This window comes from Ochotona princeps, chromosome 14 (assembly GCF_030435755.1).
Source record: "Ochotona princeps isolate mOchPri1 chromosome 14, mOchPri1.hap1, whole genome shotgun sequence".
Taxonomy (NCBI): domain Eukaryota; kingdom Metazoa; phylum Chordata; class Mammalia; order Lagomorpha; family Ochotonidae; genus Ochotona; species Ochotona princeps.
In genome coordinates this window covers 47,262,453-47,288,931 of record NC_080845.1, presented here as the reverse complement: position 1 = coordinate 47,288,931, position 26,479 = coordinate 47,262,453, and the positions used below count along the sequence as shown (strand labels likewise).

Genomic DNA, 26,479 nt, shown 5'->3' with positions numbered 1-26,479 from the left:
CCAACCAGGCCTGTTCCCAGCCAGTGTTAAGTATGCCAGAGGTTGCTCTGGGTCAGCCCAGCACGTCCCATAGACTGTCATGCCTCCTGCATAGACTCCACCGGCCCTTCTAAACCATCCAGTGGGGTCAGAGTTTCCACAGGGATTGGTCCACACATACCTGACACATTCTAGCCCCGAGTATGGTTCTTGAATGCCAGACAATGTCATAGTCTTGCCTTCTGTGACCCCCTCTGCTGATCCCTCATCCTATCAGGTAATGGGGTATCCTGCTGGACAAGCCTGGAATTTTGCCTTTTGAATGAACTGGTGTTGGCAATCTGCACTATAAAGTGACTACAGGTTCTTCAGAGGAAGATTTAGTGCCATTGAGAATCTTAAGGTCTAGTACACATTCTTAGAGAGCTGTGGGTTCAGCATGGAATGACTCATGTAGCATATCAAAGAAACCAAATTCCAGAATTTCCTGGCCGGGTGGCTAGCAGGCGCAGCCTAGCGCCAAATGGCGCACTGGCCGCCCACGAGCCGCTCACCCCATGTACGTACGTACGTGGTGGTAAGCCTGGCTGTACTAGGCTGGAATCGTGGTGGGGAACCCGAGCCCTCTGGGCAGCATGGCTGCCGGGGGTTGAGACGCTCAGGCCCCACCCAGATCCTCCTAGCTCCTCCCCGACTCCAGCCACATGGCGTGCTGAGGAGTTCCAGATCCGCTTCTCAGAGTCCTGGGACAACCCTCCCACTCCCACAAGAGGGCCATCAAACCAGGATTCCGGCAAATTGCATTTTTTTTATAACAACCATGTTGGGAGAAAGAAGGGTCAGGAATAGGCAGCTTTAAAGTCTTAGACAAAATAAATTTTGCTGTCATTACCTGAACATGTGTCATCCTTCACTGAATGTTCTTGCACCTTGATGTTTTGTCTAACTTGTCTAGCTTTATAAATACCTCTCACACTGCTGGAGGCCTAATGCAACTAGGCATTTTATTACTATATATTTTCAAATCCATGGGCAAGAATGTTTATCACATAACAGCAACACAAAAGCATCAGAATGTACAATGCCAATAACTCAGAACAGCTCCTCTGACATTCTCCAAAAGACTGATACATGGGTGAAGTGAGAAATACAGCAATGGCACAGCCTTCGCAGAAAACAGCTAAGTCAAAACACATTACAAAATCCCTCAGTGCTTCAAAAAAAAAAAAAAAAACAAAGCTAGATTAAGCACCCAGTACATGAATGAATGAAATAGCCTTACAGTTCTCTGAGAACATAAAAAAGAGCTGAAAAGAACCCCCAGTGTGAAATAAGGTTCCTTACTGTTTCCTGCAAGCCTGGGTCGCTGCATTCCAGGTCTCTTTCTGCTCTGTGACCAGTGTGTGACAGTAGCCTGAGTGATGATGCCATCCAGGGGGGCAGGATTTGTCTTCCATCACCTGCAAAACAATTGCTGGGTTCACATTCTAACAGTCTATTCCCAGGATAATGAGCTCAGGAACATTTTCCATTTTGAGGACTGCAATGACTTTCTACAGATCAGAATGCTGAAGTCAGAGTTTTCCAACTCTATAGTAATCTGATCATGAAACAAAGTAAGTAGACATCCTCTTCAATTGTATTGGCTTAACTAACACTTCATGTTTTAAAAACTCATTGTCAGGGGATGTGGTGTATCATTTAAGCTGTCACTTGGGATGCCAATATCCAGGTTAGAGTGTCTGCATTCAAGGCCTGACTCCACTTCCAATTCCAGTTTTTTTGTTAATGTTCACCCTGAAAGACAGCTGTGATGGCTCAGGCATTCAGGTACTCGTCTCCATGTGGGAGATTCAGATTGAGTTCCTGGCTCCTGGCTTTAGTCCAGCCTAGTACTATCTGCTGTGGGCATTCAGAAATGAATGAATCAGGGCTCGGTAGCGTGGCCTAGTGGCTAAGGTCCTCGCCTTGATCCCATATGGCTGCTGGTTCTAATCCCGGCAGCTCCACTTCCTCTCTATCTCTCCTCCTCTCAGTATATCTGACTTTGTAATAAAAATAAAATAAATCTTAAAAAAAAAAAGAAATGAATGAATCAGCAGATTGCTTGCTTGCTTGCTTGCTTGTTTTCTGCTTCTCTAAATAAATAAACTTAAAAAAATAACATTGGGGCATTTTTCACTTTCAGCTTTCCAGGTATAACAAGGGCAGGTAGAGATTGACAGTCATGTAGCAGATCATTTTGTCTTTACTAGCTTATCACAGGAATGTTGGGTATAGTGGCTTGTGTCCTACCTTGGTCTGGAGGTTCCAGGCTTTCCAGGCAATCCCATTGCACTGATAGAGTTTTTGGATGCTTTCTTCAAAATGGAAGAGTCCCTTTAAATCCAGAGTGCAGTTCTTTAGAAATGAAGGCAACAGCTCCTGTGGGAAAATAGAGGCAATTTAGCACTGACTTAGCCTAAGTGGATAACACACTTGTCTCCACTGGGTCTTCATTTATTGGGTAGCATTTGTGTTGACTAAACTATGCTCAAACTTGGAGGCTATTTCATGAATTAAGTTGTGTTTATGGCCCAGCACACAGCTTGTTATAAGGTGAATAGGAAAGAAAAGACTGCCCTACCTGTCTGGGGAAGTGTGAATCCGTTGTGGATTCGACCTTATCTGCCTGAGGCAGTTCTGCCACTTTGATTGTCCTTTGTGGCTGATTAATGTTGGATTCTTTGGTCTTCCTTTGGTGAGCTGGGGAACTGTCATCCTCCAGTTTCAAGGAAACCATCCCATGATACTTGAAGAAATCAACAAATAACAGTAAAGAAAAAAAAAAACTAACACCGAGATAACAAACAAAACTTTGTTGTAAAAATGAGCAACTCAAAAATTGTATCAAAACAAGATGATGAAAGGTTTCTGTTTTTCCTGACCACTCAATTCTGTAACACAGATTTTAAAACAAAAGAGAAATATATAGGATATAATGCTTCCACTAAATATTTCATATATGTAAACTCAAGAAATTTGGTACTTTGGACTATGCTTACTTGATAGATGATGTCTGTTCCATTTCTATAAACAGAAGATGGACGAACCTGAAATCAACAGAAGGCAAGAAATGAGGAACACTGGCTTGAACAATAATGAACAGTGGAGTAAAATCTTCTAATACAATCTTGTTAATGGCTGAAAAATTTTAAAACGTGATTCTTGGAATTTTAAGTTACCAGGCATGATCACAAATAAAATCAGTGTTGTGTTGATTCATACAGTCATAATACCAGTTTAGGGAAAAAAACATTATTAGTATAGTTATAGTACACAGCAGTCCAAGAAAACACACACACACACAACACACATGCACACACTCATAGAGAATGTTGCTGTTTAAAATGCTATTCTAATAAAGTCAAAACCATGGCTTCAAGCCCCAAGTGGATCATGTGAATCTCACTGGTCTAGGTCACTAGTCATTCTTTACATGTTTTAATCACAAAATAAACCAAATCAGAAATACTATGGGGCCTAGCTGATGGCTCAGTAGCTAAAATCCTTGCCATGCAAGTGCCAGGATCCCATAGGGACACCTGTTCAAGTCCTAGCTACTCCACTTGCCATCCAGCTCCCTGCTTATGGCCTGGGAATGTAGTAAAGCATAGGATGGCCCAAAGACTTGAGACCCTGGGCCCACATAGGAGACCTCAAAAGCTCCTGGCTCTTGACTTTGGCTTGGTTCAGTGCCGACCATTTTGGCCACTTGGGAAGTGAATAAGCAGATGGAAGATCTTTCTTTCTGTACTCCCTTCTTTCTGTAAATCTTACTTTCCTATAAAAATAAATAAATCTGAGGGCCCGGTGGTGTGGCCTAGCGGCTAAAGTCCTCGCCTTGAATGCCCCAGGATCCCATATGGGCACCGGTTCTAATCCCGGCAGCTCCACTTCCCATCCAACTCCCTGCTTGTGGCCTGGGAAAGCAGTCGAGGATGGCCCAATGCATTGGGACCCTGCACCCACGTGGGAGACTCAGAGAAGGTTCCAGGTTCCTGGCTTTGATCGGCACACACCGGCCGTTGCGGCTCACTTGGGGAGTGAATCATCGGATGGAAGATATTCCTCTCTGTTTCTCCTCCTCTCTGTATAACTGACTTCGTAATAAAATAAAATCTTAAAAAAATAAAAATAAATAAAAATAAATAAATCTGAAAAAGAAAGAAAGAAACAAAATAAAGAAGAAAGAAAGGAAAAGAAAAAAAAAGAAAAGAAAAGAAAGGACTACAGAGGGGGCCAGTGCCAAGCTGTAGTAGGTTGAGCCTCTGCTTACAGCACTGGCATCCCATACGGATGCCAGTTCAAGTCCAGGCTGCTCCACTTCCAATCCAGCTCCCTGCTTATGGTCTGGGAAAGCAGCAGAGGATGGCCCAAGTGTTCGTGTCCCTACAATCACGTGGGAAACCCAGAAGATAATCCTGGCTCTTGCCTTTGGATTAGATCAGCACTGACTATTGTGGTCATTTGGGGAGTGAACCAGTGGATGGAATCTCTCTCTCCCCCTTCTCTGTACCTCTTTCAAATAAAAATAATATAAATCTTTTTTAAAAAAAGAAAGTATGGTCAAGTCAGCAAGTGTCTACCACCTCAATTAGGATAATTAATAAGTGGCTCAGCATTAGGCACTCCATGACTGGGAACTGCATGGCTGAAACAGTGTTTCAGACTAGTTTTTGACATCTGTTGTATCTTTTCTTGGGTATCCCACTCCCCCACTCCCAGCAGGGTCCCATGCTTACTGTTTTTCCATTCTTCTGGGCCCTCAGCCTCCTTGGAGGAAGATGTATGGTATCAAAGCCTCGCAGGCTGCCTCCCTTGGTGTTGGCTTGCTGCTTGGGAGATAGAAGGCGTCCTCTTTGCAGATGAAAGGGCCTAGCAGTGGTGGGAGATGACGATCCTGGGGGCCGCAGGGACCAGAAGCGTTTCTCCCATGCCTTGTGCTTGCTTTGGTTGAAAGAATGTGAGGAATAACACTGTCCTGGGGGTATGCAAAGTGTCAGGCCATCAGTTGACTTTGCACAGACAAGCAACTACACTGACACAGCTCCTAAAGCAGCTTGTCATTACACCTAGATGAATGATTTTCTCAGCAGATGTTGCCCCCCCCTTTTTTGCCATTTGCCAGAAACTCTTTTACTCTTCATTGGTGCCCATCCCCCAAAGCTGTGTCCTTCTGCCTACAGGTTGACTATCAAGCCATGACAGTGATTTCACAATCCGCAAATAAAAACTCGTGTGGTGTGTTTTAGCGGGGGATCAGCCTCACTTCTCTTCATGTTTTGTAACCCTCAATAACCAGGTTTTTTCCCAGATCAATAAACTGTACTTTATGTGGTCCTCCTGTCCCTGGTCTCCTTGAGGCTTGAGCTGGAATTTTTTAAAGAGAGGTCATGGAGTCAAATAACAAATACAGAACTCTGCATCCAAGTGTTAACAGAACAAAGGCGTAGTGAACGCACATAGCAGTTACGCTTAGAAATTAGGCCAATCAAGATTTCTGAGAAGACAAGGAAAATCACCTAAGGTCAGAGCATCACTTGGGAATTTCACATTTCACATAGGAAGTGTGCATTTCATGTTATTTTTGTCAACTTAATGTGACCAGAACATTCTACTGGAAAAGAAATAAAATTTAGTGTGGAAAGATGTCAGAGAGAGGTGCTGTGGAGATACAGATATTATACAGCAAAGAGGACAATGCCCCCATCTTTTTTATGAGGTGACAAAGAGGGGATGATAGATTCCAGCTAAGAAAATAATCCTGGGTCATTCAGCATGACAGTGTAAAAAATGAGAGGATAGGAGTGAGTCTTAACACAGGACACTTGTCAAATGCTAACCAGTCAGGGAGTGACATGGGATTTGGAAGTAGGGGAAAAAACAGAACCAAGGACTTTGGTTGGTTTTCATTTTGTTTAGTTCACAGGTTGTTCTTTAGCATATCTCATCCAGGATCTGTTTGGCTCTGCAACCCGAAGTCATTCATTAACAGTCTCCAGATGCTCCCCCATCCCCAAGCTAGCTGCATCTTTCATATCTGTTTTCCCCCAATTCCTTCCTTTCTTAGAATTTTCTTGGTTACACTGCAGTAGGGGCTCCGACTTTAGGCACTGAGAGCTTTCTTTAACAGAGGAAGATAATTACAGGCCTGCAGGCTCTGGGGGAGTTGAGGGGAATAATTGTCTGTAGATTCTCACCAACGTTGTCTCCCCCTCGGTGAGAACTGCAAATGGGTAGGCAGCAAACAACCATACTGACCTGTTGCTTTTCTCAAGCGCTAGTTCTTAGCAGGAAAACCGCATGAGGCAGAAAACAGAATAAAGGACCTACATCATGACTGAGGTGGCTTTTTTGACAAGAAATTCAGCATTTTGATTAGAAGGTGTTATCAAGCATGTTGGCTGTTGAAAGCAAGTAGCTACAGCGCCAGGACCGCTCCTGATTTCAAGACAAGGATCAAAAGAATACCTCCTTTTGAGTCCAAAATTTTCACTGCAGCTTTTGTCTTTGTGCCAAGAACTGCATTCACGGGGGAGTTCAGAATGACTTCAAAGATCTCATCATCTTCCTCTAATCCGTCATAGGTAATTGCTATATTCCACATCTTAGTTGACATTCCTACAAGAAATAAACATTTTAATTACTCTTTAATTGCTATTTCAATCACCTAGGTGTCAGAGAAATATATTAATTAACATGTCGACAGCTAGACTGCGGTAGCCTGAGTGAGCTATTGTACTCCCACCAACTCACAGAAGTCCTGCTGTTCTTCCAAATAATAAGGAAAGGCCACATTTGTTCCTGGACAATGATGATTCCCTTTAAATGCAAACACTGTAACAAAAAAGTAAGTGGCATTATATATGCAAGGGGTAAAAAAAAAATGGTGAGTAGATGAGATCAAAGAGTTCAACATTTTTTTCCCTACCCATCCGTTCTCTGAAGAATAAACAAGTACCACACTCTTAAAATCGTAGTGGTTTCAAAAAAATCTTAAGATGTTGATGCAGTCAGGGATAATGATTGGATGCCACTTCATGCTATTCACGGAACCCTTGGAATGATTGATTTCTAGAGACAGCTGCTTTACGCGCTGAGATCCTTGTAGCCCACAAAAACACTCTTCCTGATAATGCAATAGGCAGAAGTCTGGTATCCTCCCAGGGAGAGTTTATGAACTGTGGCAGAGGGGTTTAGAGGAGGTTGGTGGTGGTCCAGATAGATGGTGACAATTTTCGCCCTTCTTTCTGTCTGCCTCGAGTCACAGAGTAACAATCAAGCTTGTTCCACAGTGGCTTTGTGAACTTAATACAAAACTGTTTTGATGTTACAGACACTTCTCAGCCATCCTGCCACCGCCAAAGCCTGAAGCAAAGCAACCTCACGCCACAACACAGACATGCGTGGAACACTGAAACTGTCTAATCCTGACCAATGCCAGTTGTCAATGAGAAGATGTCTCTGAGTTGATTCAGAAGAAAAAGTAGTAGTAGGAAAAAAGAGAACACTGTTTAGTAGAAAAAGAAAGTTCAAGTTGAAGAAGGGAAAAGATAGTTAACTTAATACTTTAACCTTACAGGGCTAAGTTTCAAAACTGTACGCTGACATTTCCTTTTGGCTTATGTCCATGTTTCCACTTCCATAAATCTATATAAAGCTCTCACACATTTTTCTCACCTTTACAAAAGACCACTCAGCTTTTTACACATTCCCTTGTGTAGATTTAGGCCTCTCCATTGTGCCTATCTTTCCTAAAGATAGGTCCTGTATAGATTGTAAGATCTAATCAAAGTCTTATCAATTCCCAGCAGTAATAATTCAAAGTAAAGATGAACCTGCTCACTTCTGTTACTTTTGGTTGCATTTAGATGCAAGAATTAGCTGTATTTGAAATGGCTTTGATTTTTCAAAAGTAGGCTGAGAATGCACTTATTAAGCATTCAGTATCAACTGGGTTGCTTGATCAATCATTTTGCAGTCTTTGCAAAAATAGCAATTGAAACTGCTACTGTAAAATCATATTTAATTCTCATGGATGGATGAATCAACTCATGAAAATATATATTTTGTAACTATTATGTGCTAAGCTTCGCAATAGGTAATATGGAAAATACCAAAAATGAACATAAGCTAAACCCTGACCTGAAGGAGTTTAAAGCTTGTTAGAGGAGAAAAGACAAACACAGAGCTGTCTCTAAGTCTCTTTGGGGGATGGGCTCCAGGACAACTCAGGACACCAAAGGCTGCAGTAGATGTTTAAATACCACATGTGAAATGACATATTTTCATATAAACCATGCTGTCCTCCCATACACTTTAAATCATCCTCAGGTTACTTACAATAACCAATAGAATGTCCATACTTTGAAAAATAATTGTTACCTTACACCGATTAAGGAATAATGACAGGTATGGGCTCAATATCGACATAATTTTGTTTCCCAGTATTTTTGATCCCTGTTGAATTGAATCAGTGGATGTGGAACCCATGGCTAGGGTTAAATAACTTTTCAAAGCCATGTATGATGAGCTGCCAAGAGGTATAGGCTGGGGAGCTGTGATAAATGTATGTAGGCTCCAGAACTGGAAAGATTTGGATAGAGGAAATGAGAAAATAACATAAGCCAAGGCAGGATAGTAGCGAGGCAGAGGACCTCAGCATGGGAGGGCAAGAGGACCCATCAGGGACAGCAGGCCATGGGCTGAATAGATAGTTGCCATCCAAACTGCACACAACCCAGTATACCAGCAGCCAGATTCAGACTTTAAACTGTGGATAAGTGAGATGATTCTAGAACAGAGAAAGGGTGCTTTAAAAGTGCATGTTGCAGCAAAATGAGAGTGTTGACTAAAAACAGGCAGAGGGTGTGGAAGTTGTGAGACCACACGGGTAGCTGCTGCATGGGAATGTGACAGTAGCCAATGGCAGAAAGCATATGAATAACGAATCTTATAATATTTGGGAAATATCTTGAACTTTAGACTAAAATGTTATGCATTATTTAAACAAACACTGAATTCCAAACCAATAGCTCTTTTTAAAGAAAATTATAGTACCCTTTCCACTACAAAAAACAAACTTAACATTTGTGTTGGGCCTTATAAAGTAGAACTAGATGCCTAACCCAAAAAAGTCACTTTAGTGAAGTGCTTCTGATTTGTTTGTCTGCATTTCAACTGAGTTTCTAAGTCCACCAGGTGAGTACATAGGACCAACTTTCCTTTAGCTTAATGAGATTGGAAAACTTCATTGTTTTTGTCTTTTCCCTTCCTCTTGCGCTTGTGAGGTGCAAAGCATTTGCTAAGTCCCTGAGATACGGGGGCATTTTTGGAAGGCTTGAACTGACTCCCTGTTCCCACAAAACAAAAGGTGCTAAAAAGGAGAGAGAAAGGTGTCCTTTCATATCTAGCACAACCCACTTGGCAGAATCAGTGGATTCCCGGTGTTTTCCTGCAAAGTAGATTTCTCTACTGAAAGACATTTTCTCAATATTTTTTAGAAAATGCCACAGATCAGTTCCTTTGGAAAACATTATGATTATTAGCAATGCTGAAGTTTCAGTTAAGAACACAGCAAACCTTTCAAGAACCCATATGTGAAAGGAAGACAAGCATTTTTTCCGAAGGGCACTTACATGTCGATTCGAGATTAGTCCCAAGAGCAGAATGCAGCCTTGCTAGGGCTCAGTCACTGCCCGTTCCCTCCTAAATGTTCTCCAAAATTCAAATCTCTTGCTATATTTAATTTCTCACTCTATCCCCTCACCTGATCATAGAAGCTTTTGTTTAAATTAAAGACATGGGCAGACTGTTCTGTAGGAGGGGCAGGGGCTATAGGTGGTGCTTGGGTTGGGGTGGGGGACAGCAAATCCAAAAGAGGCCAGGATTGACAAAGTGCAGGTAAACCTGGACCTGGGGAAATGAAAAATTCACTAAAAACAAAACCACTGTTTAGGAAATTATAAAATAATGAACATCCAAGTGCTTTTCTTTTTTTTTTTAACTCATGAGACATGCTTGTATTCTTTCTTAAAACGTCTGCATAATCTCTAGGGTCATAACAAGATTTAAAGTCCCCAGAAGGCATTAGGATTTAACTCAGACCAGCATGTAAACTCCTCTAACAGGTGAATACCTCTCACACCTAGTGAATCTCCAAGAGGTACATTTCAGAGCCTCCCCTAGGGTGATATATTCTAGCTCTTTAACAATCCAAATAGAAATCCTGGTGGGCTGGTCAAAACCTGCTGAAAGTCAGTTACTCCCGATTCACAGGTGGAATTCAGACAACAACCATGACATACCACAGACTACTGAACTCTCCAAAAAGGTGGAACAGGGGTGGACATCTGGCCTGGCAATTAAGGCAGCCATGTCCCATAGAGGAGTCCCTGGGTTCCAGTCCCAGCTCCACTCTAGATTCCAGGTTCCTGTTAGTGAATACATGTGCGGTAGCAGGTGACATCTCAAGGGACTGACTCACTGCCACTCAGACTGAATTCTAGGCTGCTTATTTCAACTGAGTCCAACTTTAGCTTTTGTGGGAATTTAGAGTAAACCAGTGGATGAGAACTCCATCTTTCAAAAAAGAAATAGTGGCAAGATTAGAACTACTTTAACACAATGTTCAAACAACACAATACAATCGAAACACCTCCCACGGCCAACATAAAATGATTGACATGAAAAGCATAACGGGAATACTTCTTCCTGTAAATTGTAGTTGCCTGGGGAATCAACTTCTCCCTAGGTGAAAGTTAAATACCACAAGCAGATTGCCATTACAACGTTGGGTGGCTGCATGTCAAACCACAGGCACATTTTCACAGGCTGACTGCTCTTCAGAAATTCGTAAGGTGAAGTCCTGATTCCCAGTAACATGGAATATGACCTTATTGAGAAACAAGGTATTTGTGAAGCCATACCAGAATGAGGGGGCTCTGAAATCCAACTGCTGTCCTTAGAAGAAGGCGGAGATGTGGGCACACATGGGAAGAGCACAGCTGAAGAGGAAGAGGTTTGGGTGATGAGGGAGAAGCCAGAATGCCAGCAGAGCTCCAGTATTTGCGGGAGAAGTCAGGGACAGATCTCCTCTCCTGCACAGCCCTGAAAGAGGGTTTGCATTTGCTCTTGACCTTCTGGCCTCCAAAGCTGAACAATTAATGTGTGTTTTTCAAGCTTCTCCTTTTGTAGTATTGCAGTGGTCAAACACCATGTGGTCAAGCTGCAGCAAGCCATTACTTTTTATGTTACTGTCATGATGGTCAATGTTGCTGTGGTGATGAGATTCAGGTCATTTTCTCCTGCCCCCACCCAAAACTCTGGATCAGTAGTGGAAGAGAATTGGTTGAGTATTTTTAGAGCCCAGGCCATATCCTCTGCAGGAAAACACACAGGGCCACAAGTCCTAGCTACTTCTCTGAGCCTCTTCCACTTGACTCTGGATAGGCGATCAGATGCACCTATCTCAGACCATAGGGAAACAGAGAAACACACAGAGAGGTGAGGTAGAACTATTTGTACTATCCACACAAACCTGGGAAGAGAAGAAACTATAGGCTCAGCTATAGGCATGGTTCCTGAGAAATGTATCCATACATCTGTGCTACACATTCAACCTGGAGTTTCTTTCCTCTCCTTTTGCCTAAATATTGCCACCTCTCAGAAAATCTTCTGGAACTTCCATTAGCTAGAACAATGACTCCCCATTTGGCTCCTGATGCATTATTAATGAGTGTTTTCATGTTGGTGTGGCCTACTTGATATGAGGATGAAACATCCTTCAGAGCAGTCACCATATTTTTGCATTCACTTTTGCATCTAGCCAAATATTCCCATAAATTAAAATTTGCTTGATTTCTATTTATATGAAAACCTATAGTGTGTGTGTGTGTGTGTGTGTGTGTATGAGAGAGAGAGAGAGAGAGAAAGAGAGAGAGAGAGAGAGAGAGAGACACTCTGATTATGTCTATCCACTGGTTTTCTTCCCAAATGTCCTCAATAGCTAGGTCTGGGCAAGCACAAAACTGGGAGCCAAGAACTTAGTCCAGTTCTCCCACACAGGTGATGGCAAACCAGCTGTTTGAGCCATCACTTACTCCTGCTCATGGCTGTGGATGTGCAAGAAGACGGAATTAGGAGCAGAGCTGCAAACAAAACTCAGACACTCTGGTAAAGGATGCAGGTATTCCAGGAGGAATCTTAACTGCCATAACAAACAGATATAACCACAAATGTAAAAACAGTAAATGTTATTTAAGTTAAGAATAATTTCCCTGTGTCCACTGATGTTCAACAGCTGATTAAGCCACTGTCTGTAATGCTGCCAACCCATCTGATCACTGGTTTGAGACTCAGCCGTTCCATTTTCCATTCAGCTGCTGGTGCACCTGAGGAAGCAGTAGGAAATGGTCCAAATGTGTGAGCCTCCCTGGGAGATCTGGACAGAGCTCCTGGTTTCTGTCTACAGCATTGTCCAACCCTAGCCAGTGCTGCCATTTGGGGAGTGAACCAGTGGATGGAACATCTCTCTCTCTCTGTAACGCTGACTTTCAGATAGATGATTTTTAAGAAATAATTTCTACTGCAATTTCCCCAGAATAATCTATTCCCGGTGGTATTTTTTTTTAGAAATATCCCTCAGGAACCCTTGCAAAGGAAACATCATGAGAACTTCCATCCAACTCTAAGGCGATTATAGTACTACAGATTTGTGCCAGTCCTTTAATTTTTGAAACAGCTTTATTTGTTCTGGATTGCTTTGGATGCTTGCTTTGATATTTTATATTTGTTATTTGCTATGATTTTTCTTCTCATTGTAAATGAATGCTCACAGTAATAAAATCAAAGTGAGGATAAATTCAACTGTTTTGGAGTCGGGCAGCATGAGCTCCTGAGGAGTCCCTGATGGCTGAAATTGTAGAGCATTCTGTCTCCTCCAGACTTAGTTACAAACACGCAGGGCAAGCTATAGACACACAAGGTACCTGGGTCAAACTGGATCAGTTTAGATGGAGTCACGGTGAAATCTTTCCCAACTGCTGCTGACACCTGGTTGACCTTAAAGAGAAACAAATGTCTTTTTATTAAACTAAAGATAAATGTTCTGTAATAAAGAAACATCTATTCTGCGGCATACTAGACTCAGCTCATGCACTTAAATCTGGTTTTAATATTATGTAGGTTTTTTTCTATTGGAATAAGCCATTTTAGAGTCCAGCTACGTGGCCGTCTCTTAAAGCTTACTTTCTGCCACACTGACACCAATGGAAAGGAAAGCTTTTTGCTTCTTTTATTGCCTCTTCTTTATATATGCTTCAGTTACTGGAGAAAGTTGCACTGGCTTTAAACAGTATTTTTCCCATTGTTACAAAAGCACCCCTTGATTTTACTGCCATCTCTTTACCCCAGTATGGGTTTAAGGCTGTGCATCAAAGGAAAGGGAGTGACAGAGTTAAACAGGGAAGGAAGGAGGGAGCCCTCTTGACCCTTGGGGGTTGATCTGTCAGCCAGCACTGAGGGGTCCTGCAGGCTTTGGGGCACGGAAAGCCTTCAGACCAGATGAACTCAAACGAGTCTGGTCCATTTTCCTGTCTGGAAGAAACCATCACTCTTCACCAACATGAATGAGAGCATTGTGGGATTGACAGCCCTGGTGGACAGCCACACAAAGGCAATCTACAAACAGATTCCCTGGCTCTTGGGGGCCATCAAGGAAGCTAAAAACCACATCACCCCAGTGTATAAAGGCTATTGACTCCTCCTTGGCTCTGAACGCTGTACTGAAAACCAAAGGTGTGATTTGGGGACTCTGAAATTACAGCTTTAAATTCCCACTCTGAAGTGCCTAATGATGTGTTAAGCAGAGCCCCTGGTTGGTTTGAAAAGAAGGTAATCTAATGAGATAACCTTCCACAGCCAACCCAGGAATTGCTACATGAATGTCTCAGCTGGCCAGGGAAGTTGATTAAATACTTCTCAAAAAGGAAGAAACAACTTTAAAATTGGTCTTCCAGTAGCACTCAGACCCATCTCTACTACAAATCGAAGGTAGTGGAAGCATTTTGCTGAAGAAGGGTACTACCTCCCAGGCTTCCATTTGCTCTTTGTCTTCAATGCCAAGGCTCCCCCCTGAGCCACCTTGCATTGTGAAAAGGCAGCCCATTGTACACCTGTAGCCACCATATGCTGGGAGCTATATTTCCCTGCATGGGTCTTGCCTGTGCAATTACCTAGTATTTACCTCCACTGAGTTTACAGAATCCTATGTGGGGAAAAGAATGGTCTGGAGCAATGTATTCAGAGTAATAATCAGGAGAAGGTTTATGATTCAAACTGGGACACAAGGCTTTCTCTTTCCCTGTCAAGTGGCCAGTGAGCTGGTAGGTGGCATTCTAGCTCTAATAATCCTGAAAGACTCAGGGACTGTGTTGGAAGGAGGCCTGCACACTCAGCAGACACCCTCACAATGGGCATCCAGCTTAAGGAGACACAAGGCGCCATGTGCATTGTTTTATTCTTCCTAGCTGGAAAGGTATATGGCAGTGGGGACCAAGACTGCAGACTACAGCATATGCTGCCTTCTAGGGAGGGCCAGAGGATTATTAGCAAATCACCCATAAGCAGTCTTCTGGAAAATCACACACAGTGTATCCAGCTTGCTGCTACTTTAATAACAATAGAATCTGGAGGCAGTGTATGGAGGGGAGAAAAGCCTCCATCCCCTGGAAAGATGTAGAATCAATCCAGATACAGCTGAACTTGGGCACATCAGGTGCTGAGGGTGATTTGAATTCACTGCCATATTGAGAATTGGCAGAGATGCCATTTTTTTCCAGAGGTTTACTCTGTGCCCTCTCCCCAATCCCTTTTTTAGATCAGACCAAGGAACAGAGTCAGGCTCATTCTCCTCCTTTGATAACTAACTGCACAAGCTTCTCATGCTGTCCATCTCTTCCATCCTAGGTATACTCTACTGTCCAGGACACTGAAAAGGCACAGCACCTGACAAATCTAAAGTATCACCTGAACTTTGTATTCCAGGCAACCTAGATGAATATAAGCTCTGGTAACTTTACATGACATGGATGACTCTGAACATCGGGTGAAGTCTTCTAATGTACTTCCTGTGCTGAGCCCATGCAATATGACTTGGGGTGCATACTAAAAGAATGCCACCTAGGGACTGAAAACACTTGTCCTCCTGAAGCATGTCTTGCATACAATTTCTTGGGACCAAGTTGATGAAGCTAGATAGATTGTTCCTGTGAAATTAAGCTACACAACTTAAAGAGTATAAACTAAATGACCAAATTTCAAAACTAAAATCAGCTTAAAAAATCCTATCTGTGGCCTGGCATGATGGCTCAGTGACTAAATCCTTGCCTTGCAAGGGCCACGATCCCATAAGGCCACTGGTTCATGTCTCTCTCAGCTGCTCCACATTCCCTTCCAGCTTTTTGTTTATGGCCTGGGAAAGCAGCAGCGGATTACAAAAAGCCTTGGGACCCTGCACCTGCATGGGAAACCTGGAAGAAAAGCTTCTGTCTCCTTAATTCCAGCTACTGTGGCCCTTTGGGGAGTGAATCAGCACATGGAAGATCTTTCTGTCTTCTCTCCACAAATTCAATCAGTCTTTCTAATAAAAATAAATACATATGTAAAAGAATTCCTATCTGGAAGTTAATGAGGCCAGATGAATGCCTAGGGAGATTAGGATGCTCAGCTTCTAGTGATAACCTTACACTTGGAAATTTCCCCTTGGTACACTGAATATTTCTAAGAAAATAAAGGCACCAATGAACAATGAAAGTTTTAGCTTAGCAATGTGCAGTTTAGAGCTATTACCTTTACACTCACAAAGGCTGAGTCGATGGAATATCCTCTTCTGGTAATTTCCAAGGGCAACACACCCACATTCTCACAGACCTCGTATTCAGTCTGTGACCATTCAATATGAGACCACTTCAACTCCAATCTGTGTAAAAAGAAAAGGGAAACCCTAAGAAATGCATCAGAAGGCTCCATGGGGGCCAGGCAGGGGACGAAGCCCCAGAGGCACACCCTGATAGCGAGTGTTGCTGATGAAGCTGCACTCTTGATAGAACTTCTCTACTCTTGTTTGATATCTTTCAGCTCACAAGGAGAATCTCTTCACATTAGCTTATTCGAGTCTTACATCAATGCTGTGAGGTAGACAGCACATGTATTAGAAATTCATTTCACAAATGAATACACCAAGACTGTTGAAAGGCTCACAATTACTAATGGGCTGACTCCAATATCTGATAGAAATTGTCTTTCATATCCCTCATTTAGAGAAAAATATTTTTGTTTTCAGTAAAGAAAATCTAGCTTCGGGGGAGGTAAGCCACTAGTTTGAAGGCAGAAAGCTATGGTAAAGTTAGCAGGCGGCAGATAGGAGACTCAAGTTCCCCAACTGCCTCTGCCATAGCTTCCCTGGTAGAACTCCTTCCCGACTGAGCTCGAGTGGAGCAACTCCCCTTCCATTTCATCCTGAGAGGTTCCCGTTTTCAGGGGAGAGGTCTGGAAGTGTCTCACCTAAGCATTTCTCTTGCGTTATGCTCTGTTTTCTGACCCTGGGACCTGACAAGATAGTGCCAGGTAAGACACAGATCTACATGACTGTGGAAAACACCTCCAGGGCTTTGGTTTTCTTCCTCTCCTTTTATTCCAGAGTCCTGAAACTTGCCATAGCTACCTTTCTGTATATCTTTCTATATTTCCAAAACTTCTAATCAGATTATTTTTTTCCTCTCAGTTCTTAAATACACTTTTAAAACATGCATTAAAAAATCTCTGTGTGTCAGTTTGTGAGTGTGTGTAACTTGAATTTGCAAATATTACAGGCTTTCTGAGTCTTCTTTCAAACCACTCAAACTGAGAGCAAGTGTGTTCCCAGCTGCTTGATGACCGGCTCTGGGTCACAGTGCACACACATACACCCTGCAGTGGAAGTCCATGAGCAAAATGAGCTCAATTGCTCTGGATAAACCTTGAGGCTTCACTGTGTGGGGCAGAGAGAGGGTAGACATATGAAAGTACCAGAGGGTCACATCTCCATATAAATAAATATTTATTCAGTCTCTAGATTTAAAGCTTGTTGTTACTGCCTGTCACTGTTACTTGCTTGTTGGACTTCACAATGTCTTGGGCTTTAAACCCAAATCTTTATATTAAAGAATGTGGGGCTCTTGAATCTTTGATGCATCTGAATGCAAATCCTGCATGAAGCAAAACCAAGAAATACAGAAATAAAGACTTAAGGTAGTCTTAAAGAATTCATACTATATAGCCAGTAAGGATATCATAAAATCCCACATAAAGTATACATTGTAAAGATTCCCAATGGGAAGTGAGAAAATGGGAGAAATGAAAAAATGAGGAAAGAAAAAGGAATCAGTGAGATGAACTAGGGGAAAGACAGAAAGATGAGAAGGGAAGGAAAGAGAAGCAAAGTGAAATAGATAAACTTGGGTGGATTTAAGCTAAGTGTTAGGCTCACGCGAATATCCATGTCCAGTTCTAAGCATGCATCTACTACTGGTGACATGCAAGCATCCATCATTGTCACCTGTGAGATCCTTGTGACCTCAAAGGCTGAAACTAAAAGCAATTTGATTGCTCACCTAGATCCAAAAGGGGCCAATTCTGAGCACTATCCAACTTCAAAGCAGAAAGGCCTATGATTGGGGAAATCTCCTTGCACAGTATTTACGGGTGAAGATTGTCCAAATGTAACATTTTATTGTGCTTTCTTAAGTCTGCTCACTGCAAGTAATGAAGATCAACTGCATGCACATGAAATGTAGGCTGGTTATTTATTTTCCAGGAAAAAATATTTAAAGTCCCTGAATACCTTCAGGATATGGGCAACATATGTTTAAGTGCATTTTTTTGCAGGACTGTATTTACGAGATCTTGTCTATGTTGACACTGTGATTATTGAAACTCTACATAAACACATGTGAGAAAAATAAATATTATAGACAATCACATGTGAATTTTCCTTGCAAGAAGCCATGCAGCTATATGCTTAGCTTGATGTTAATATCCAAACACAAGAGCCTATGGGAGAAATCTGGAAAGTTCTGGATGTGTAAGGTATTATGTAGATAAGAGTTGCTTCATGCCTTTACATTTCAATGATCTCTATTCTCCTATCACTAATGAATAAAGTTCATTCTGTGCTCCAAAATAAAGTTTACAAACACACTGCATGTGAAATCCATGTGGCAATCATTTCTCATATTTCAAAGGAGGTGAAAACTCCTTAGGCCACATCAGAGGCCCTCATTTTCAGCATTGTGGACATTTTGGAGCCAGTGAGCCTTTGGGGGTTCATCTGCCTCATGTGTAAGCAGCTTTCTGGCACCAGTCCTGATCTATGTCCATTAGACACAGCAGCATCTCTGCTCTCTGATTGAACAACTCAGACACTTCCAAATGTCCCTTGGGAGGAAGGTCACCCTCCCCCAATTTAGGACCATGTCTGGTTATTTATTGCCATAGGAAAGCTGATTGTACATCTTAGTCTTCGACAACCACAACTGTAAATGGAAGACAAAAGCACAGATTGGTGCAAATGCTACTGGATAAGCAGTCTTGAGGTTTATGGTTCCTCTGCAACTCATTAGTTCAAAGCCATCGGGCTAAAGGAAAGCTGTTGAAACACCCAACTTAAACTGCCTCCTCCCCAAATCCTGGCACTTGTGAGCCCCTTTATGACGACCAAATTTTTCATTCTCCAAAGTGGGTATTATCTGTGAAAAGCTATCTGACGTACTTACAGAAGAAACACAGCTCTTTGGTTCACTGACAGATCCTGAGTCTCTTGCAGAATGTCTAGGACACAGTAAGTGATCAGTGAATATTTGCTAATTGAATAAATGAATTTTGTATGGCGCACCTTCCCCAAGGTAAGTTGGCCACTGGAAATGCTTTTCCCCCCAACTCAACTACTATCATCTTTCACAGACTTAAAAAAAAATGCTAGGCTAGATGATCCCCACATGTTCTCTCCAGTCTGGACTTACTCTGTATTCTTTGTTATTAGACTTTATTAAAGTAGAGAGAAAGGACAACACTGATGAAAAGAGAATTCTATCATAAATCATAACCTAACACATATGTGTGCTATTTTCTAAGCCATGTGTGTTGTTCTCAACATTTGAGAATGTCTACAGAAGGCCTAATGTCACAGCTGGGAAGGGGGTGGTACCAGCATTCTATGGCCAGAATGTGGTCTATAGACAGCTGACCTACAATACACAGAACACACTTCTGTCACAAAGAATTGTCTGCCCCAAAATACCACTCGTACCGCAGTTGAGAGACTCTGTTTTGGAGTACCACGTATGTGTGGCTGCTATTCTACTTGGGGCTACTTGCTTCATTGATGTGAAGGCAAAATGAAACGAAAGCAACATTTGATGTCACAACACACTTTTGGGACTTGGGATGTAAACTTAGATGAATCAGAGTTGTGAAAAGGATACTTAAGCCTCCCTCTACCTTGGTTTCTTCACTTTTCATCACATAATAATGATGCATCTGTAGTTCAAAGGGGTTAAATTAACCTTCATAAATGCTCATTAAGTATTTTGAGCTTGTCAGTAAAGGTTTTATGGAAGCCAAAATTGTGATTAAACTATTAATCTTGTAATTAATTCTCACTTATAAATTAAGCAGCATATGACTTCAAGAAAACTGAAATGTTAAAAATATATTTCCCCAGTATTCGAATGAAAACATCCATTCAAAAGTGTTGCTGTTAGTCCTGATAATTGAACTCTACACCTGTGTTTTCATTTCCTCTTTTTCTCTTTATAATGGGGGAAGATTGTTTAGCCAAGATGTAGCATAGTAGCAGAGTGAGTACCCAAAGCAAGTGCTTTGGAGTCAAACACACCTTGCACTCACTTGTTCTTGCAGGATTATGGTCCAATAAGTCCCTCCAGGTTTCAATCTTCATTATTTTTAGAATGAGAGCTATACTCATGCAAAATAATTAAAATTAAAATCAGTCAATATGTATAAAGCACCTGTCTACAGTGAGTGCTTCGTGAGTGCCTGTTGCTTCCGTTCCTCTCTGCTTTGCTAAGACCCAGGGTGGAGACAATCACTTTAACTCCTGACCGGCAGCTGATGCACAGGCCTCAGCTAGCCAGGAGTTTCAACCTCTTCCCCTACAAGGTGTTTCATAAAAGCTTCTGAAACATTGTAAAGCTTGCCTGATAGAAATTCCTTTTCTATTTCTCTGTCCCTGTACTTTGAAGGCCAAAAATGGATAATAGAACACCTAAGAGCAAAATTCAGGTCGCCAGAGTAAGAAAGAGTGTGTGTGGTTCCTGTAGCACCTGGAGAAGAACTTCAATGTGGGCCAACTTTTCTTTGAAGTTCACTTTTTTTTTCAGTGGGCCCGAAGAGAGGTCTACATGGAAAATACATTAGGAAAGCATGCTTGGTCAGAAAGTGGCTGCATTCTGTGGTTCTCAAAGCGGTTTATGATTCAGGAAGTGGGCCCTGTGCAGTTTAGTTAAAGGGAGCTGAGCCGATCATCTGGAAGATTCAACTTGAACTCAAAAACAGAGCTGAGTCTGTGAGTGTGCATGCTGAGCTCTGCGACAGTCAAACCAGCACTGGTGGAAGTCTGGGGTCAAGGTTCACTACCAGCTCTGCCTCTCATCCAGGGACTCTGAGGTTTACATAAATGCCTTGAGCCCCGAGTTCCTCACCGCCTCCAGAGGGTTGTTTTGCAGATTAAACAATCCACGTGAAAGCAACTAGTACAGCGCCTGCAATTCAGGCACTTAGTTAAAGCTAAACAGGCCGGCCTGACATAATAGCCTAGTGGCTAACGTCTTTGCCTTGCACGTGCTGGGATTCCATATGGGAAGCCCCGATTCCCATCCAGTTCCCTGTTTGTGACATGGGAAAGCAGTCAAGGATACCCCAAAGCCTTGGGACTCTGCACCTGCATGGGAGACACGGAAGAAGTTCCAGGCTCCTGGCTTTGAATCAGCACAGCTCCAGCCATTACAGCCACTTAGGGAGTGACTCAATGGACAGAAGAACTTCCTCTTTGTCTCTCCTCCTCTCTGTATATTTGCCTTTCTAATAAAAATAAATCTTAAAAAGATAACTAAACAGGCAAATTTCATCGATTTCAGTGATATAATGTATATTTATAATAGTATCTCTCTAAAGTATTCCATGAAGAACCTGTTCCCTGAGCTATTCTGTAGACAGGTGGGATGCAAGAGGTTTTACACCCACTGCCTACAGTGTGTCTGAGAGATTCCCAATCCCATAGAAGCATCTTGAAAGTTTTGGCATGAGATGCAGTTAAGCAAGCATGGTAGGGGCCAGAGTTGTGGCACAGCAGGTTAAGTCACTGCAATGTTACTATCCCATATCAGAGTGCCAGATCAAGTTGTGGCTGCTCAACTTCTAATCCAGTTCCCTGCTAATGTGTCTGGAAATGCAGCAGAAGATGGCACAAGTATTTGGGAACCTGTCACCCATGTGAAACATCTGGATGAAATTCCAGGTTCTTAGGTTCAGCCTAGATCAGCTTCAGCCATTGTGATCATCTGGGGAGTGAACAGAGAGAAGAACTCTCTCTCTCTCTTGCACTTCCTTTTCAAACAAATCTTTCCCCCTATACACCCCAATAATGTTATCTTGCATTCATTTGATCAATTTCACCCAATGAAAAACATTTCTAATATTTTTAAAAATGGAACATTTGGAATCTGGCATGGTAACCTGGTGGCATATGCTTGCAGGTGCCAGAATCCCATATGGGTACCCGTTAATATCCTGGCTGCTCCACTTCCTATCCAGCTCCCTGTTTGTGGCCTGGGAAAGCAGTAGAGGATGGACCAAGGCCTTGGGACCCTGCAACCACATGGGAGTCCTGGAAGAAGCTCCTGGCTCCTGGTTCAGCTCCAGACATTGTGATCACTTGGGGAGTGAACCAACAGACAGAAGATCTTTTCTCTCTCTCTTCTTCTCTCTGTAAATCTGCATATCCAATAAAAACAAATAAATCTTTGAAAAAAAAAAAAAGTAAGTATTCCTTCTTCCTGGTTGCTTGACTGGCCCATGTCTAGAGAAACACAAGAAGCAAGTCAGCTGTTCCTCCCAGCCCTCCTGGCCAGCCAGGCTAACACAGTGGTTAGAAAGGGGTGGCCACACACTCTTTGGTGCAGTGACGAAAGCCAGGGACTCTGAGCCACCCTTCCTGGACCCGAACCCCAGGAGCTAGTGTGTGCCGAAACTTGGAAGTAAAACTACTTAGTAGGCCTATGCCTCAGTTTCCTCCTCTACTCAATCTGAATTATTATTGACCTAATTCCCACCTGGTTGTGATAATGAAATGAATGGCAACAAAACAGGATAAAAAGAATTACTGTACTGCAAACACTCGTGTTTTCTTTTGGACTTGTAACTAGGTGTTGGCTGGCTGGCTGTCTTGGAAAGACAATCCAGTATTCATGGCATGAGTTTCTCACTGGAAAAATGCGCAGCTATGTAAGACATCTAACTTACAGATAAGGTTGAGGACAACTATATCACCCAACAGTTGGGAAGATAAATGCTCATTTCTACCTTCTTCCAGTCTGCTCTAAAGAAAATAACCTAACTTCTGTCAGATGTCCCTCGGTGGCTATGCTACTATAGCATTTTGTTCCACTGATCCCATTAAGCCCCTGTCGAAGTAGAAATATGTGAAAACTGAGGATCCAATACATGTGGGAGCCTGTTTGATAGTCAGCTTTAATTACAGTAAATAAATTCTGCTACGATTCTCATAGGACTGTCAGGATTATTTCTAAAAAATCTTCAGAAAACTGTGGAAGGTGTACAAGAGTAAACCCCTCCAGCCATTGGTGTGTGGGGTCAGGAGGCCAGCTTGGTCACCTACGCTGTGTTCACCTGTGTAGGGCCACAGGTCAGTCGAAGGTCAGCACTAATCTGATATACATTCTTCTATTTTGAGTTGAAATATTAAGAAGTTTATTTAAAAACCCAAGTAGAGTGAATTTATTTGGAGCAGATATAAAAAACATTTTCTTGAGAACTGGAAGATTTGTTTGATATAAGTATTTGACACATTGATTGTAATGACGGTGGTCCTAACAAATCCCTGATCTTAGGCAAAGGCAGTTTACTATATGGGATCATTGGTTTAATTTTATAACCTCTAGATTCTATTTTAATGCCAGGGACCAGGCCTTTCTATGGGGGCAGGAACCTGGGAATTTTAGAACAGGGTTTTTTTCTGGTAAAAATGACAATAGAGCCATCTGCTGGTAAGAGCTGAAATTACAATTCAGGATCAGAAGGAAAAGGTTTCTCCGCTTGCTTTTATTTACCTGCATCCCATCTTGAAAGAACCGTAACGGGTTGTACTTACTTGTGCTGTTTAGAGTGGCTAGGATATGGTAAATATCAAAACATGAACAAATGGGCAACTTTACTTTGACATCCCTGGGAAAAGCATTTAAAAAAAGGGAAAGAGAAAAGTGCAGCTCAAGAACATACTGGGCATCCCAAGATTGCTAGCTGGAAGATTACTCAAGTCAGCAGTCAAGAAAGCCTAGAAATGGGCCCCAGCCCATGACCCCAGCATGGTCTGTCAGCCTTACTAATTCTGAAGATTACAGAGCTGTAACTTTCTATGCCTGCAGGTGACACCAAGTCTGTTTCTCTCTTCGTCTTTCCTGTGACAGGGTTTGTTAACCTGTAAGTTACAGGCCTCAAATACCTTGTTGTTCTGGTATGGGAAAGAGAAATCTTCGGCTAATCTTCCCCACTGTCTCATTCACCCCAACCCCAGGCGACCCTGTAGATGCCACAGTGTGGGAGTGACCTTGGGTTGCATGGTTTATAATCATGCACGCCAGCCCAGTCCTGGCTATCAGCAAGGTGTCAGAGCAGCTTCTCCAGGGGCCAAAGCATCCAAGGTGTGCTTAACTTCCTAACATCCCACACTCTGGAAAGCTATGGGCTTTCGACCCTTAAGCAGCAATAGCAAGTCTCCCCCTAAAATGAATTCTACAATCTTGGGAAATGGTCAGTCAATCTATCTTCTAGGTTCTTCTTGAAAAAGAACATTTCATTTTCCTTAATCATATGCATTCTGCACAACCATACATACAGAACTACTGAATAAGCAAAATCAAAATTAAAAAAAAAACTTACATTTGAGGAGTGGCAGAATTCCCACTGGGGTCCATGATTTGAAATTCCACAAGGTCTGAATTTACTTCCATCAAAGAAGGGCTTATGATGTAAAGAATGGTCTTACTATTTAAGTCCCTTTGACTAAATCTTTCATGGATAAGTTCACCTATAAAAGAAATAAGTGAATCACACAGATAATCAAACAAAATATTAAATAAGACTTGATAAAATAGTATAGCTATTTTATTTCAAACACTAAAGAACCACCAAAGTATATCTTAAAGCAATATTGTGGCTATATTAAAATTCAATGTAACAAACTTAAACCAAGCTTACATTCACTTAGCCTCTGAAACAGCTGCTTTCCAGAAGATACAAAGAAAAGGGCAATAGAAAGTTATAGTAATAAGATTTATAATCTGGTACCATCTTGCTTATTGATACATTCTGACCACTGTTTCTATAAAGCAGAATTAATTTATAACCCAGAAAAAATAAGAAAAACTAAAATTGTAAGGTAAACTGACTTCAGGCAGAACTCATGATAGAAAGAGGTCAGAGATAGGAATTGTGCCCTCTGATTATCTTATGAAAAGCCCAATGAAAAACAACACTGAACAGTCAGAATCTGGTTTTTCCACTCATGACAAATTTAGGAAAACTCAGCTTCACACCCTCGTAAGCACCAATACTGGTTTATAAATGCCATATAGTACAATCCCTGGGGAGTGTTTACCAAATGGCTGGGCACTTAATTAAATCACCCTCCAGCCCTGCCTGCTCCTGGGCACTTCACAACCAACAATGACAAGGACCGCAGCGGCCAGCACCTGTTGTCGTGTCCTCCAGGTGTCCATGCTGTGGGCCTCGTAAGATCTTAAAGATGATCTGATCATCCTCGGTGTCGGGATCTGATGCCTTCAGGACGCGGGAAGTGATGTAAATGCCATAGCAGCCGTTCTTCAGGAGCCCCACTTGTGAAGGGGAGTGCAAGCGTGTGAGCCGGGGGGCTGCTCTGTCTACCAGATCCACCTGAAGCATCAATGATTACATCCTCAGTCACCCACAATTTAAAGCATTCTTAAATTGCCAAGGTTCTGTTTTTTAAAGGCTGCTTTTATCTATTATTTATCTTCATTTTATTTTTTTTAAAGATTTATTCATTTTATTACAGACAGATATACACAGAGGAGGAGAGACAGAGAGGAAGATCTTCCATCTGATGATTCACTCCCCAAGTGAGCCGCAACGGGCCGGTGTGCACCGATCAAAGCCAGGAACCTGGAACGTCTTCCGGGTCTCCCACGCGGGTGCAGTGTCCCAATGCATTGGGCCGTCCTCAACTGCTTTCCCAGGCCACAAGCAGGGAGCTGGATGGGAAGTGGAGCTGCCGGGATTAGAACCGGCACCCATATGGGATCCTGGGGCGTTCAAGGCGAGGACTTTAGCCACTAGGCCACGCCGCCGGGCCCTATCTTCATTTTATTTGAAAGATGAGGAGGGAGGAAAAAAGGGGCAGATGGGAGAGAGAGAGGAGGAAAGAGAATGCTGATTTTCTATCTGCTAGTTCACTATCCAAATGTTTACATACAGCTGAGGCTGGGCCAGGATAACCAGGAAGCTGGATTGAAAGTGAAGCTAGAATTCAAATCCAGGCACTCTGATAAGGGATGGATGTTGGTGGTTTAACCACTGCACCAAATGGTTGCCCTAATTTTAGGAGGTCTTCAAAAGCAGATTTTCTGTGTCAGTATACCAGAAACATTTAAAAATATGTGAGTATAAGACTTAGCAAAAAGATTCCAGCTACAGGGAAAATCACAAGATATGTGGCTGATTTTGAAGGGCATGTATCGAGACAGGGCCTCTCATTGCTGATGCCTATGCAGTGAACAGCATTCTTGGATACACACAGGGGACTTGGCAGCCAGCTCATCTAGGTCAGCAGAGGATGCTGAGTGCCTCATCGCAGGATGGACAGCAGAACAGGTTAGATCATTCTCCTGGCCAAGCTTTGTAGCAAGTGCCTGGGTCTGTGGATGCACTAACATGGAGCTGCTCAACCAACACCTTGGAATGATTTTTCTCATCCCTAGTGCAATGAAGCCAACAGCGTCTCAGAACTATCAAAACCACTCAGGTAATACCATTGGAACATTCTTCTCCACATTGGGGCTTCTAAGATATCATCAAATAACCATCTCCCATCCCCAAAGTGTTGTTATAATTTGACAGCAAGGCA

General features: G+C 42.4%; 1 protein-coding gene across 1 annotated transcript in view; it reads right to left on the bottom strand.

Moving 5' to 3' along the window:
• The window catches only part of FREM1 (FRAS1 related extracellular matrix 1), a 144,229-nt gene that overhangs the window by 13,166 nt on the left and 104,584 nt on the right, over positions 1–26,479 (bottom strand). Inside the window, exons 26-35 of the mRNA XM_058672677.1 lie at positions 25,068–25,269; positions 24,256–24,403; positions 15,871–16,000; positions 13,011–13,083; positions 6,493–6,642; positions 4,764–5,002; positions 3,024–3,071; positions 2,606–2,770; positions 2,275–2,403; positions 1,324–1,439 (exon numbers count right to left, since the gene is read on the bottom strand). Of these exons, the coding sequence (XP_058528660.1) occupies positions 1,324–1,439; positions 2,275–2,403; positions 2,606–2,770; positions 3,024–3,071; positions 4,764–5,002; positions 6,493–6,642; positions 13,011–13,083; positions 15,871–16,000; positions 24,256–24,403; positions 25,068–25,269 (1,400 nt within the window). The remainder of the gene's footprint in view (positions 1–1,323; positions 1,440–2,274; positions 2,404–2,605; positions 2,771–3,023; positions 3,072–4,763; positions 5,003–6,492; positions 6,643–13,010; positions 13,084–15,870; positions 16,001–24,255; positions 24,404–25,067; positions 25,270–26,479) is intronic.